This window comes from Megachile rotundata, chromosome 9 (assembly GCF_050947335.1).
Source record: "Megachile rotundata isolate GNS110a chromosome 9, iyMegRotu1, whole genome shotgun sequence".
Lineage (NCBI taxonomy): Eukaryota > Metazoa > Arthropoda > Insecta > Hymenoptera > Megachilidae > Megachile > Megachile rotundata.
The window spans coordinates 17277662-17293279 of record NC_134991.1 but is presented as its reverse complement, the minus strand read 5'-3'; the positions used below and the strand labels follow the sequence as shown (position 1 = coordinate 17293279).

The following is a 15618-nucleotide window of genomic DNA, read 5'->3' as shown; positions in this document are numbered from 1 at the left end:
CGAAAGGCACCGAAAGGATGAAACGCGGCACACTGATTCACAGTTACCACGATCACACTAAACACGTGCGAAACGCTCGACATTTTCAGATGAAGACTGTTCATGTGGTTTGCATGCGTTGTTGACGTCAGATTTACAGGAGCGTCGCGAACCCGTGGACGCGTATGCGCCCGCGGTGGCGCGCAGCAGTAGCTGTCCAAATTCGAACACGGCTCTGCTGTCGAAAGAAGCGAAAGATCTTAAAGGACCATACCTTCTGGTTCCAGGTATAATATTAGGCCAGATAGCTGATCAGCCTAGATCGTCCGTGAATTATGTCGGTTTCACAGCTTTCTAACGTTTCTTGCTTCAAAACATTAGTCCCACTAACAAATGGCCATCAAAAGTCAAATTTCGGTCTGGATCGAATCCATTTCACGGGTTCGAAGAGACTGATTAGGTTTGATTTCGGATGACCATACTTTGGTCCCGGCTTATCGTAACATTAATATCTGCTGTTTATTGTAGGATCGTGACTTCTTGAAATTTTCATAAATATATTATAGTTCTTTTTCTCAAACTTGAATTAATCGTACGGTTATAGAGCGATAACGCTTTTTCCAGAATTAGGTAACGTGAAAAGATAATACGATAATATCGATCGAAAAATATTGTCACGTGTTTCATAATGAAACATGTAGGTAAATTTAATGGATTCTTCCGTAAATATTTTTCAGTTATCGGCACTGATTAAAACGAGAAACTTTACAAATAAATATAACGCGAAAGCTTAAGATAGGTTTCAATGAACTGTAGAATATAGATATTAATCACGGTTTAAATCCAAAGAACATCTGTTGTTCAGACTGATCGCGGTGAGATAACTTATGAAAGGATTTCGTAATGACACGTGAATTTTCAAAGACGCTTAACAGATAAAACAGGTATGACAAATAAGTTTATTTTATCAGTTTAAATATTGTATATAAAAAGTGATTTAATACATATAGCACTCGCAATTGATTCTGTTCGTCAAGAACAAAGTTACTCGTAAAAAAAGCAAGTTTCTATAACCTTTTCTCGCTTAGTAATAGTTATTCCTCAGGGTCATTTAAATATCAGCAGCTTCGTTAACAAAAGGTTAACCTACTAACCCTTATTAACCAATTCTAACTCCTATGAGAATTTGTATCGACGTGCACTCAAATTTGAATGTTTCCCCGCGGTATCGCGAGTACAGACGATTAACTCGACCAGTTTCGATCGAGAAATATTCACATATGTTTCTTGTTTTTCTGTCAGACGAATTTGGCATTCCTCACGTGGTAGGATTCACGACGTGGTTCGCCATGTGTCAACTAAAAGGTTAGACCGTCAGGCGTTTCACAAAAGCACAAATCTGTACTCTTACATTCTCCCGTATTTTTCTTCTCTTTTTCTTATCTTTGTCACTTGCCCTGTATACGTATACTATCGAGTCGGAATCGTATCTAAAGTGTTATCGATTAAAACGTCTCATTTCTTTCTTTTTATAAGCGTCTCGATGTTTAGCAATTGAGTATTGCACGATGTTGATAATTCGTACTGATTTCTTCTATTCGATATCATTTTTCCAATTGTGTTATTAGGTTGTTGTGTATAAAATGTCGTTTTTAAAAGTAGACCTTTAAAGGTACGTAGTTTTCTTAAAATACGATATATTCATGTACCACGAAACTTTACACACGTCCGTTAATTTATGAATATTATTCTTGCAATTGATATATCGAAGTTGATAAGTACCGATATACTCGAGATAACTTCGTACAATAATTCTTTACACTCGTCGAAAGCTGTCCGAGATTGAAAATAAATAGACATCTCGCCTGGAAAGATATTTCATTTACGTCAAATAGATTACCTCGTAATCTGTCCGTTAAGCAATAGCAAGAATTGACAAATTAATATACTACGATGTTTCCGAACGAACGATGTCGATTTGTTCGAGCAGTAAACTGATTCGACCTGTGTCTGACAAGTACCGACTGCCACTACTGAGAGTACAACGTTGTACTCGGCAAGAATCGCGATCGATTCTGCTTGAATATTTTAAAATTCGTTTCCTCCGTTACATTGTCAATCGACTCGGATGAAAAATTCGTTTCGTTACAAAACGATGACTTCTTTGCGGAAGGTCAATAAATGACCGCGTTCAATAATAATATTCGAGTGCACGATCGTGAGAACGCGTAGGAGAACCTTTTTACAGTACTAATCACGAGGCATGATCTTACGCTCTAATTGTATAATCTGCACGTGACTCAATGTGTACTTTGATTACTTGATACCGTACCTTGTACCGCTAACTGTCGCACACTTTTACAATCGACCAACGTTCTAACTTTTCAGCATCCCAATTTCCCTTTTCTCCTCCACTTATTTCCTTAACCCTCGAACAGAGGTGGTGGGTCGCTTCTGGACCCCATCCTGTGAATGGCAACCGAGTGTACATCCAAGCGTGTACTTGAACTCTAACGAGTAGACAGTTTAGATTGTACACGATAAAATTTACTAAACGAGGTTGAAGATTATTAACGCATTCAAAACCGAGGACATTAGATAAACTCGTATCGTGGCTTCCTTCATTAGTCAACGACTCGGTATCTACTCTGTGTACCAACAGTAAATTATCTTTGGCTTTAACATCAAACAGACAATGAATAATAGAGAATTATCGGCACAGCAATACAGATAAAACTAAAATATTTATCGATATGATTGTCGATTAAAGAAGCGTAGCACAAGTCATTCTCAGGAGGGGTGAAAGGAAAGCTGAACATTTCCGGGCAAAGGTGATTTTGGTTCCTTCCTCTGTAAATAAACGGCTGCTCCTGGTGTATGTTTCATGCTCATTTTTAGTGGAGGAATCGAATTCCGCCCCGGCGATCGCCGGTGCTACAAGTCACGGCAGTGGGGCAGTGCTGAATGCCGGTAGCCGTTTCCTTGCCGTTCCCGGTAATCCCGGTAAACTGCTATTTTCTGCTTGCTTCTCTTCTATTCTCTTAACACGTATAACATGCCAGAAATCTTCTCGTCGACTTAGATTTCCTGTAGCGGCGGTACGCTTCCATTCTCCCGTATCCGCTAATATTCGAACGTTCGAGGCAACGAAGAACAAAAGTTTCCAAGTTAAACGCGTTCGCTCTACTTTCCAGCTTAAGCTTCCCGTTTACTTTTATACGTTACTAACGTAATATCAGTTATCGACTCGACATTATCGGTATTAACATTATGATGTTAACGTTATTCGACACTTTCTTTGATGTTTAATCGTTGTCCTTTTAACTACGTTTCAAGACAAATTCTCTGTTTGAAGAATTCGCAATATAGCGAGCGCGTTAACGTTTCCTCGAACGTTGAATTGACAGCAACGAGAGTGTCGCGAGTTGCTCGAATCTTGAACGAAGAGTAAATGGTTCGAACACGTCGCGAAGCCCGACACGAGGTCGCTGAAAATAACACGCGTATCGACCAACGATTATCCGGAGCAAGTAGAAACACGGAAAACAAAATCGCTTCTGTTCTCGAGTGGTGTTGGTCAATCTATCGATAAAGTCTAATCGCCCTTCCGAAGGGTTGAGTAACACGCACTTGACATTTAATGGGAACGACGTGTAACGAACAAAGGCAATTTAACGATAATTAAAAAGTCGGGCTTCGAATCGGAAAATCTCTCTTACGCGTCGAATTAAACCCGTTGAAATGCTTTGTACAATTTTCGAAAACACGAAATGATCGTAGAGTAGACGCGCAAAGTTGAAAATTACTCCGTAACTCTTCTTCGTTTCCGACGCGTTTCTCGAACGCAAATTGTTGAATTCCCTCGAAATCGTTTAGCAAAAAACTACTACGCTCGACTATTATCTAGTAAAAGGGTTGAAAGCGCGAACTTATAAGACTTCTCCAACAATCCCCGGAGATTTCTGCTATCGGATTCCAGCAACTCGGAAACGCTCTCGACACGTGAACGAACGTGGGTCGCTGCTATCCAACTTTTAATGATCCCGGATAGAAGCGTGGTAATCGGGAGGAAAAACGCGTATTCCTGTCGATTACAATGCCCACGCGATTTCTAGCCGCGAATTCACCTTGAAAGACGCGGTAGGCGGTAAGCTAGATCTCTTTCAGGCCAAGAACCAGGCACCAACGGGATGGATCGAAGTCCAAGCAGCGTGTCAATTAGCAGAAACCACAGTTCATCGGCTTTGGAAAATGGAGACGCGAATCACAGGGTTCGTTGATTCGATCGATCCTCGATTGCTCTGTCCAACGGATCTTAACTTATTCCCGACATTTTGATATTCGATTGGACAGCGTAATCGCGTTCTTGCGTCGTTTAAAAACTGTTCGTGAACGTAACTCGATGCTTCTCTTTTTATTAGGCTAACATACATTTTATGCGAAAAATACCAGCAGGGGCCGAGGCGAGCAATATTCTCGTTGGAGAGGTCGATTTTTTAGATAAGACCCTGTCAGCGTTTATTCGGCTAAGCCAGGCGGGAATAATGGGCGATTTAACGGAAGTTCCTGTACCAACGAGATTTATATTCGTCCTGCTAGGACCCACGGTAAGATTTATAACATCAACGAACGTTTCGCTTCCGTTAACGCGTTAATCGTTGCCGTCGAATCGCATTTTGAGTTATCGTTCTCGTAACTCCAACCTTTCGGCCGCACCCGGCATTCTTTGCGAAGTGCCGTCGATAGATTTCAAGTAACTCGAACGAACAGCTCGATCCTTCTTTCTGGTAATTAATGCTTTAACGAAGCAATTGTCCACGCTTATTGCCCTGACTATCCTCGAAAGACCGATACTCGAAGCAATTTCTACTGGAAACAAATTGAAGCTTCGTTATCGTTAGCGAGATTCTAGCCATTTTACGGTTGCTTCCGCTCCTCGTTTATTCGACATCGCGGCCTGTTTAGTTTACAACGAAGTGTTCGGGGATGTTAAAGTTATTGAACCAAACGATAATTATTCATCGGAGAATTTTCTATTATCTCGGAGTCGTTTCGAAACAGGGAGGAATCTCAGGTTTCCACGAAATCGGTCGCGCGATGGCTACTTTAATGTCGGACGAGGTTTTCCACGATGTGGCTTACAAGGCAAAAAATAGGAATCACTTGTTGGCTGGAATCGACGAGTTCCTGGACGCGGTCACGGTTCTACCGCCAGGAGAATGGGACCCTGCCATCAGGATAGAACCTCCTGCAGCGATTCCTTCGCAGGTAAAACGATTGATAGACATTTCACCGCGTTCTACATTCTATTTGTGATCCTATTCGATGTGTCCAGGACGTGAGAAAACGGCCGAAAGAAGAGAAACCGAAGGAGGAATTCGACGAAGAGGCGGATGAACAGAAACAAAGGGAAGAATCGGGTCTCTCTAGGTCGGGGAAACTGTTCGGCGGTTTGATCAACGACGTTAAGAGGAAGGCACCCTTTTACCTATCCGATTTTAAAGACGCTTTGGCGTTGCAATGCGTGGCCTCCTTCATTTTCCTCTACTTTGCTTGCCTATCGCCTATCATCACCTTCGGTGGCTTACTGGGCGAAGCCACTGGAAAGAATATGGCCGCCATGGAGTCGCTTGTTTCCGGTTTCGTGTGCGGTATCGGTTACGGATTCTTCTCTGGACAACCTTTAACCATTCTAGGTTCAACCGGGCCAGTTTTGGTCTTCGAAACGATCGTCTACGAATTTTGCAAGTGAGTAGAAGCAGTCGAAATTCATCCCCGAAACAATTTGTACTGAATTTTATCGCAAGGTACGACATAAACTATACATCGTGTTGACAGAAAATCTGACTGGAACTACATGTCCTTTCGTTTCTGGATCGGCTCGTGGATAACGTTGATCTTGGTAATCTTGGTCGCGGTCGACGCTAGCGCCCTGGTGTGCTACATCACGCGATTTACGGAAGAAAACTTTGCCACCCTCATCGCGTTCATCTTCATTTACAAGGTAAGTCGATGTCCATTACGACTCTCCGACTTTTATCAAAGAGGAAATTCCCCTGGAAATGCACCGCCGTTTTAGTTACCCTTGAGCAAGTTAATTACGCAATCGCGTCCTTCTCGTACCAAGTTAATTGGATGGGACACAACCCTGTATGCTTCGCGAATTGCTTCATCAGCGAAATCGCCGGTATTTGGGTCACGAATCACGATATACCTGTGTCCGATCGAACCCATCGGGCTTCGAGGACACGAAGAAACTTGAAAACTTCGATTGACCTCGATCTTGACGAGCAAGAAGCCACAAATCAAATACCTTTCGATTCATTAACCCTTATGCGACACGTACCTACTCGCTTACGTTTTTCGAACGAAAAGTTTCTATTAAGGAAAAACTTGTTTGTTTCAGGCTATCGAGAACGTGCTGTCGATAGGTAAAAAGTACCCGATCAACACTCACGCTAACGACCCATTTAGCTTCGAATGCTGGTGCAGGCCACCAAATGGTAGTTTACCGTCTAGCTACGATAACGTCAATTGGACAGCGTTGGATCCGAAAGCATGCCAGGTTAATCCGATACTGTTGAAACGTGGAACGGTTTTCTAAAATTACCAAGTACACGGTCTCCTTAATCTCTGCGTATCGTTAACTCCATTTTGTTTCAGAGCTACAACGGCACGCTCGTGGGCGATGGTTGTAATCTACCGCATTACATACCCGATGTGTTCCTCATGTCAATTATACTCTTTATGGGCACATTCTTACTATCCGTCGAACTCAAAGATTTCAAAAACGCTCTTTTCTTCCCATCAAAGGTATTCTTTCCCTTTTGTTTGAAGATTCGTTCAAAGAACGCTGGTACTACAAAATAGATTTGGTCAGAGTAAGATCACGCGTTATGTTCGAAACAGGTCAGACAGGTGGTCAGCGATTTCGCGGTGATAATCGCGATTTTCTCGATGAGCGCGCTCGATCACTTCGTCAACATCCCGACGCCAAAGTTGGAAGTACCTGAAGAATTTAAGCCGACGTTGAACGGTCGAGGATGGATGATCTGGCCCTTCCAAAACAATCCTTGGTGGAGCGCCATCGTCGCGTGTCTGCCTGCTCTATTAGGCACTATATTGATCTTCATGGATCAGCAGATTACAGCGGTGATAGTGAACAGGAAAGAGAACAAACTGAAGGTAAATCCATCTTCCTGTTCAAGATCTTATCCTGCATGGAAAACATCAGTGAAGTACGTCGTTGATTTTCAGAAAGGATGCGGTTATCATTTGGATCTGTTCATTCTCGCGATTCTGATTGAGATTTGCTCCGTAATGGGATTGCCATGGTTCGTGGCTGCTACGGTGCTTTCTATAAACCACGTGAACTCGTTGAAGCTGGAGTCCGAATGCGCTGCACCGGGAGAGAAGCCACAGTTTCTCGGTGTACGAGAACAACGCGTCACGCATATACTGATCTTCCTGATGATCGGATGTTCCGTTCTATTGACGCCAATGTTGAAACATATACCGATGCCTGTACTGTTTGGCGTGTTTCTGTACATGGGAGTCGCTTCTCTGAAGGGTCTACAATTCTTCGATAGGATACTTATCATGCTGATGCCCGTCAAATATCAACCAGATTACATGTTCCTTCGACAGGTGATACAGTTATCGTTTTCCTTTCGACCGTCCATCGCACAGATGAAATCGAACAACGATCTTGTTACAGGTACCCTTGAAACGCGTGCATCTGTTTACCGTGATACAATTGGCCTGTTTGGCTTGCTTGTGGATTATAAAGTCATTTAGCAGTACGTCCATTTTGTTCCCATTGATGGTGAGTGAACTACTATCGTTATCGGAGCTGGTCATAGGAGATAGCTATGTGAAGCCAACACCTCGTATGTTTGTTTAAATTAGCTCGTGGTGATGATCGGGATACGCAAATCCCTGGACCTGTTTTTCACCCAAAGAGAACTGAAGATCCTGGACGACGTTATGCCGGAGCCGAGCAAAAAACATGCAGACGATCTTCGCCAGTTGGAGAGTGGCGAGGTTAGCACCGTCAGACGAATACTAAATGCCATCGTTTGCCGTAAATAACACACGACAAGTGATCGCGTGGTGAAAATTTGCCCCGTGGTCACGGTGACCGTCTGCGACAGGATGACTGGAAACGCGAGCAACGCGTAAACGCGGGAACATCGATGGTTCTTTCGACATCTAAAATCTTACCAAAACATGACATGTAGCAACATTATATCGTTCGTTCTTCTTTAACTCGTTGACCTCGAACTACTCCTCGATTCGAAGTTGAGGGTGAAATGTCCTGAGACCCTCGATTGTTCGGTTTTGCCTTTACTAGACTCCCTTTCAAGAGTCTGCATATAAGAAATCGACTATACGTATGAAGAATAAAAACCGTCCTGACAGAATGTTTTAGTACAATTTCAGATGCCAGGAGAACCGTAAATTTAATCGTTTTCCATCGTTGATACGAATATCCTAGTAAAAATGGCCTCGTCGTTGTCATCGTCATTGTTACAGTCTTGTTTGACCAAAGCAATAACTTGATTCGTCATTGAAAATGCCAAGATGACGAGAGTTGCCCGTAAAGTATTAGCGATAATAAAAACCTTGTTTAGTTTATCGAATCTTGTTATACAATAAATGTGTTCCATTCGCGGCCACGGGAAACAATTTTCTCGTCTTTTAGTGCCAAATGACCCGAATCCAATAGGCATTCGGTCCGACCAGTATTACATGTAACAATTATATAGGGTGATTCATAAATGAGCGGTCAACAGACAGAAAATATTATTCGCTTGTTTTATAGTGTAACAATTATGAATCGCCCTGTGTATCGTCGTTGAATAATAACGATTTTGGATACGAAATTGTCTGAAACATTTTCATAGATAAGCTTCTTTCTTGTATCGCAATTAAACCGACAATAGATGAAAAACAAAAACACTATAACTATCGAGTATATTTATACGATTAAACAGTTCCAAAACGTAACGTTACGATATCGTTCATTTATTCCGGCCTAAAAGAAAGAATTACCATTATTTTCTTTTATTATCGCGATAACGCGCTAAATTATTACAATGTTTCGTTCATCATTCGCGACACTACACATGTATGTAATCGTTTCGATGTACCATCGAATGCTAAATTTATTGCCTACCTTTGACCTATGAAAATACATTATTGTTTAAGAACACACACAAATCTCTCTGTAATCCCAACTCTTCCTTGTGCAGCTCTTGATCGACACAGTACACGAGCCAGACACAATTTTATCCGCATAAAAAACAAAATAAATATAACCAAATTCTTTTTAACCTGTTAACTGGATTATTTGTTACGTAGACAAACGTTAAAATTTCTCTACAAGAGTCAGCTGCAGTGGCAACAAAGTAGAACTTAAGATTAAGTTGCACAGGTGCATCAGGACGCAAGTTGTTCGAGTTTAACTCCAGTTAGCAGGTTACGTAAGATTGAAAAACGACGTGTTAACGAATTACGGAAATGAAAGAAAAAAATAATAAAAAGATTGCTAAAAAGTAAAGGACGATCAAAGAAATTGATGAGGATGCCAAATGAGAAAAGATTGCCAGTGGTCGTCGAATGCTGCGATTCTCATCGGTACGTGGCCACAAGTGCACGTCCATATAGTTTCTCAAGAATCAAGATTTCTCAAATTTTGCGTCTACATAACCCTCGCTAAAACTGACACTTTCATTAATGCTGAACTTCCGATCTCTGATGCACTGCGATGAACTCGTTGCGATTTAAAGCCATGATCGCATGGATAACTAACAGTATCACCGTCGTTCGAACGATTTCGCTATTCGATCCTGACATTTTAACTCCGTTGTCACGAAAAAAATAGAATGATTCGCATGACCGATTTGTACAATAATAACTGCTTGTTCTATTTTTTTCGTCCCCTTAGCTCGGTCGATGCTAACCAATTGATCGCTTACGTATCCAAATTAATAGTGATGAGAGTATCCGCTGAGTTCGATGCATGGCTTGATTCGTATTTCGAAAAATCGTGACGCGGTAGACGATGAGATTGAACGTACGATTTGATCTTTAGGAACAGAACGAATCTATGGGGTATGGACCATCGGGAAACATACAGATTTCCCTAGCGAACGGGAACGTTATGAAGATTCCGATGACCAGCATCAACATCAGCGAGGAGGTAAACAAGACGGGCATTTGGCAGCAGGTGAACGAGGGTAACGAGAAAACGAAGCAGGCCAAATTAATAAGGTACGTACGAAATAGATTTTTACCGTTAAAATTAGATCGTTGAGAGATTGTTTGCTTTTAATTTAGCACGGGGAAACAAAAGAAACATTCGAAGAAGGAAAACTCGTTAATGGCTGACGAGACTACGAGGCTAACCACGATGACCGAGGAAGACGAGGATGACAATGGGATCTCTATCAAGGTGACAAACGTAAATGACTCTAAATTCTAACCACCATCACCATCACCAAACCAAGTTACACAGCAAGAGCACCAATACACGGGCATGCAACATAATCCCTGTACGCTACTGTGAGTAAGATTATAAAAGGGGGCTGCACGGAACCCTTCTGATCGAGTCGTCTTAGATAGATTTTTCCCTTCGCAACGACGACTCCGGTTTAGTTGATACTTCAGAATGAAAATATTCAAATAGATGTAGTAAAAATCGAACGAGAAAGACTTTTACTTTTGCATGGTTCCTCACTTAAACCGAGACATCTAAATGTTGTTCGCACACTATCAATTTTATCTATGCGCATGTATGTATATTTCGAGCATATACTTGATTCGCCGGTCAATATTATCTATCTTGATAAGGTAATTTCAGCGTGACAAATGTAGTTTCGTGTACCATAACGACCGTTTAACTTCTATCGTTGGAATAAACATTTGCCATCGCGTTCATAGCTTATCTCTTTCCATAAAGCACGTACTTCAAGCATCGTCACGATGTTTCGAAGATCTTAATTGAATCAAAATAATTTTTTAGAACGATCGAATTATTGTTCGTACATTTTGTAAAATTACAAATATATGTAGTATTTATTATATTACCAACTTTAGACCTCTCGTTGCGTGACTTATAGATGGCAAATTTATAGTAACTACATAAACAATACTTCTTTCTTGAATAATAAGAACGTAATTTATTGTAAATTGAAACCAAAAACCAAAAGAGGGAAAAAGTAAAGAACCAGTAGCAATAAAATGGTTAACAAAGTGTATACAAAATATTTGATTTCATCGTTACAGGTAGACTTGATACGATCGAAGGAAAGCATCAGCCCGTTAACGATTAACGGCACTACCTCGGCTGAGACTTCCGTCTAACGAAAGCATCGGTTAAAAGGAAACGAACCCTCGAGAGATAGTCTTTCAAACGACTAATCGTTAAAAGATTCCAATGGTTCCCTTTTTTTATTTCATTGCGACTACACGACAAATAATACGAACATTTGACTGGCGTACAGGGTGTCTCAAAAAGATTGTACACCATCAACAAAAAATTGCAACATTAACAATATGTTTGAGAAATCTTTGTGAAACACCCTGTAAAAGAAAATGATTATAACACGATAATGAACGCGAGCAAATGGCATTCGAAGATCTACAAGAGACAATTAATTCTTTATTTCAGATAAATGAAATCTGAATTATTTTATCGCGTTTATGGACTCGGTTCAGAATAATTAACGAGTGCTGCTATTATCGGGTATCTCACGATAGAATCAACACGATTCGAGGAAGAAGAAAAAAAAACGCACACCGTTGAAATTATGATACAGAACGATTGCATAGATTTAAGGTTCGATCGGTGAAACGATTATCGCTGGGTCCTTAAGTCTACCATTGTCAGTGTGCAATATTAACGTGTATTTATTAATTTAGCTAATATAGAGTCTGTGACCGTAATAGATACGCCAATGAAACCCCTTTGATACTTTCGATGTATCCTTCGAGGGATTTTTTGTCGAGGAACTTTGCACGAGAAAATGCATCGAGAGAGTCGTTATCGATTAATTTTTCACTAATATTCGTAATAGATAGAAATTTCTTTGCCAGCTCGATTGCTTTCTATCAAAATTATCATTGTGCGTGTTTGCCTAACCTTTTTCGGTCGAATTCGCTCTAAAATCAAGCAAACGTTATAATAGATCTTTTTATATTTCTAACGTATAATACATCAACGGTAATACTGACAAAATATTAAATTTGAAATAAAAATACTTTGGCAAGCATATTTTGCCAACCGACTGAAAAGGGTTGCAAAAAAGCTTTTGATACGTCAAATACCGGCCAGCAGCGACAATATTTATTATATTATACGATAAAGTATATAGAGCATGTTTTTTACGCGAGAACAGTGATGAAAGTTTCCTATTCGAAATGGAATTTAGATGGAAAAATGTGAACTTGTCGAGTAGAGAAGATTTTTTCGCGTTCTTTTTTTAATGAAGAAAAAAGAATCGAACGCAGTATAAAACACAGTCCCTTGAAGGATGTCCTTTTTCGTTCGTCGAACACGAACGATCAAATTTTTATGATATTATAAGTCTTTCAAATAGAGAATGCAACGTTCCGAATAATGGAGGATCGTTACACGAACTAATTGTTATCTTTCTTCTCCGCCGATTTACTGCAAGACAGACTAATGAAACCGGATCGGTGAGAGGGGATTAGCAGAGAATATTTGATACGATATTTTTCAGACGACGCATTATGGTGTTATTAGCTGTTGAAACAATTGTTCGAAGTTAAGTTCACCGATATACGAGTAAACAAGTCTTCGTGTAATGCCAATATGGAGGATGTATAGTCCTCGGAGGTTTAATAAACCAGCGAACGAATATCGGACAGTATTTCGCTAGAATGTACATATATTTTTGATCTGAATATATTTCGATCGTACTGGAATCCATAATTTTAGCTGTCTTAGCTCCGCGTTCAATCAGTATTTCAATCTGAAATACTGTCGAATATTCGTGAAAGACAAAGCTGTTAGTGAAAATGTACGAATGTAGGATGTTAACCCTTGAATAGCGGAAGCCGGGCAAATTGCAACCTAGATCCACGTTCTTTTCGCGGAAAACTTTTCTATGTTGAAGAAATAATAAAGAAGAATCTGAAATTTAATTTAAACTTTGAAACATAGGTTGGGTTAGCAAAGGCCCGTTCCGCCGTTCAACAATCGACGTAAAAGAACAAGTGACCACGTAATACTTGATAGTATAATAGAAGATACTCGTATTTTAGACGCTTTAAAATTCGTGATCACAAACAGTACGCGTGTACGTACGAAGAAACGAAGAGACTCGTTGCGAGCAACAAAATATGTTAATCAGCCACGATCATATAATTCGCTGCCATGCATGCAATTGATGTATTATTATTCCTCTTTAACGGAATTGTCGATAAATTCTAATTAAACAGACAGAAAAAAAAAAAGGAGGATACGATACTGAGTGTCGTACTGGTATGCTTTGTTCCTATATTTACCTCTAGCGCGTGCATTTCATCAGCCACAAAATAATTACTTCGAATGTAAGAGGATTTTCATTTATTTTTCAAAAATATTTACAGGTCAATTAACCGTTTAGTTATGAAAAGCAAATTAACCCTCATTTGTAATAAAATATAGATAATCTGCACCTCGATCTTCCTTACAGGAATACCGAAAGGATTAATCTTTTCTGTCGGTATCATTGCACGTGCAATTACCGATGTTACAGGATGATTCCACCGGTCCCATTTGAAATTGAATTAAAATTACCAGATACGTCGTCACTGTACTGAGTATCTAATAAAGAAACAAGACAAAGTTCGTAAAATAACAAGAGCAATAACGATCGATTAGCTCACCGATTTAAAAAGAGTGTTATCAAGAACAAAATATCCATTAGCCGTAAACTTGACCTTTTGATGCAGTAACTGAAGCGAAAACTGTTTGAGCTAGAACAAAATTTTCATTGAATTAGCAATTTACATAATGATAACTAACCGACGTATTTTACCTCAGATTTCACTTCTTTATCGAACGTATGATTCAATAACGCGTGAACGATACTTCCCGTTTGTTCGACCTGTAACAAATTACTCTCTTGACGTCTACACCAGAATCTCAACATTTTTAAAAACGTAGCACTAACATCTGTGTCTACTACTATCGGTGCTGCGTAATTCTTTAATTCTCCTTACCTCGTTAATGACCGTGGTCACTTTGGTGGTCAACAAACCGATTGGATACAGGAGATAGATTAACCAAAGCAGAGTATTTATTATAATCCCAGGTTCTACGGTCATATTCTTCGCCAGGAATGGTTCGAATAGATAATACGAATTATACAGTGATACTACGAATTTTAAACTAGTTCCCAACAGAATTGGAAGAGAATAAAAATGCGAAACTTGGACGGAAATGTTGCAGAGATGCCCGTGAATATTTCGAAGTTGCATAAGAGATTGAATTTTGACGCTGTCGATGAATACGCGACAAGATCGATGCAAATAATTTACCTGAACATCGTCGGTTCTACTCAAGAAAGTATTTTCTATGATTTTGTTCATGTTCACAAAAATTGCATGCATCACGAGCAATACTGCATAATATTGAATGAAAAGCCAATTTACAAAAGATGACGGTAAAATATTCACTAACCAATAGCCAAATTTCGAATTAAAAGTTAAATAATCACTGATTGTAAGAACAAGGAGCAATATCAATTCGAAGAAATAAATTAATGTTAAAACAGACACGATTCGTTTTCGATTCACCGGTTCTCGTAGACGTCTTAGTTCCTCCAGGATATTAATCAAATGGTTTCCAAATTTCACGAACGCTAATTGATTGCAACAATAGCAGAATAAGGTCACGCCGATTACTATGTTGCCTAATACTCCGTGAAGAATTTCGATACTTGTCGTTATGGTTGTTTTGTTAAAATACTCTGCGTTATATATAATTGGCAGTGTGATGTAAGTCGATCCAATAACCAAACAACTGAGTATTATATTGTAACATATTCCCAGTTTGTTATAAATGAAGAATATGGTCTTTTTTTTGTACTGTTTTGTTTTTTTGACGGTAATTATAGAAAATGTCGCGAGACCAATCAATTTGAAGAAGAATAAAGAGATGAAAGTTGCACGACACATACTTCGAATAGGTACAATTCAACAAAAATATGTCATATTTCCTTATTTGTTATTAAAAATTGCCATTCTCTTTTGAATCGTATCCAAGAAAATACTGACTGTTAATGGCATAAAAAGTGAATGTAACCATTTCAATTCATCTACTTTTTTACTATCACACAAGGTAATCAACATTAAATATTAAATCGCATTATAAGTACGGGCTGCTAACTTTGCACGCAACATCGCATAAATGTTCTATGCTAATCGAATGAAAACCGCGTATTGACAATAAAATATTGAAATAAAGTTTAAAGGATACCGTAAAATCTGTAGCAATTTTTTATTAAAAATATTTATACTTTTTGACACTTAAAAACAATCTTACAATTAACATGAAACTTTATTTAACCGTATACTTTTTTTTCGAAATCTTATCGTAGTACTATTTAAAAAGAAATTAATCAGCTA

General features: G+C 39.4%; 3 protein-coding genes across 18 annotated transcripts in view; 1 reads left to right on the top strand and 2 right to left on the bottom strand.

Moving 5' to 3' along the window:
- The window catches only part of Ndae1 (Na[+]-driven anion exchanger 1), a 27486-nt gene extending 14025 nt beyond the window's left edge, over window positions 1-13461 (top strand). For 5 of the 16 annotated variants that reach the window (XM_076535722.1, XM_076535719.1, XM_076535730.1 and 2 more), the window contains 16 exons: window positions 90-266; window positions 2878-2982; window positions 4147-4250; window positions 4401-4586; window positions 5041-5247; window positions 5315-5727; window positions 5818-5983; window positions 6386-6544; window positions 6643-6792; window positions 6889-7164; window positions 7237-7626; window positions 7697-7804; window positions 7888-8022; window positions 10076-10254; window positions 10321-10444; window positions 11269-13461. In XM_076535722.1, the coding sequence (XP_076391837.1) occupies window positions 90-266; window positions 2878-2982; window positions 4147-4250; window positions 4401-4586; window positions 5041-5247; window positions 5315-5727; window positions 5818-5983; window positions 6386-6544; window positions 6643-6792; window positions 6889-7164; window positions 7237-7626; window positions 7697-7804; window positions 7888-8022; window positions 10076-10254; window positions 10321-10444; window positions 11269-11346 (2957 nt within the window). In that variant the 3' untranslated portion in view covers window positions 11347-13461. Of the gene's footprint in view, window positions 1-89; window positions 267-1281; window positions 1345-2877; window positions 2983-4146; window positions 4251-4400; window positions 4587-5040; window positions 5248-5314; window positions 5728-5817; window positions 5984-6385; window positions 6545-6642; window positions 6793-6888; window positions 7165-7236; window positions 7627-7696; window positions 7805-7887; window positions 8023-9233; window positions 9323-10075; window positions 10255-10320; window positions 10546-11268 lie in introns of those variants that run through there. The other 11 variants (XR_013039387.1, XM_076535724.1, XM_076535721.1 and 8 more) reach the window with 11 other exon arrangements.
- Window positions 12438-14141, bottom strand: LOC105663943 (putative gustatory receptor 28b). The gene is made up of 3 exons (XM_012296275.2): window positions 14028-14141; window positions 13876-13965; window positions 12438-13813 (listed from the first exon to the last, which is right to left on the bottom strand). The coding sequence occupies exons 1-3, from the start codon at window positions 14139-14141 to the stop codon at window positions 13697-13699; spliced, it is 321 nt and encodes a 106-aa protein (XP_012151665.2). The 3' UTR covers window positions 12438-13696.
- On the bottom strand, window positions 12438-15618 carry LOC143265184 (uncharacterized). Its single transcript, XM_076535734.1, has one exon. It carries the CDS (start codon window positions 15166-15168, stop codon window positions 14158-14160), a length of 1011 nt encoding a protein of 336 aa, XP_076391849.1. The 5' UTR covers window positions 15169-15618; the 3' UTR covers window positions 12438-14157.

Bases quoted from the DNA above. Each gene is read 5' to 3' on its own strand.
- LOC105663943 (XM_012296275.2), bottom strand. From the start codon at position 14,141: ATGTTGAGATTCTGGTGTAGACGTCAAGAGAGTAATTTGTTACAGGTC. The intron at 13,966-14,027 runs GTAAAATACGTC...ATTTTGTTCTAG, and splicing joins ATAAAGAAGTGAAATCTGAG to CTCAAACAGTTTTCGCTTCA. The intron at 13,814-13,875 runs GTGAGCTAATCG...TTTCTTTATTAG, and splicing joins ATAACACTCTTTTTAAATCG to ATACTCAGTACAGTGACGAC.
- LOC143265184 (XM_076535734.1), bottom strand. From the start codon at position 15,168: ATGTGTCGTGCAACTTTCATCTCTTTATTCTTCTTCAAATTGATTGGT.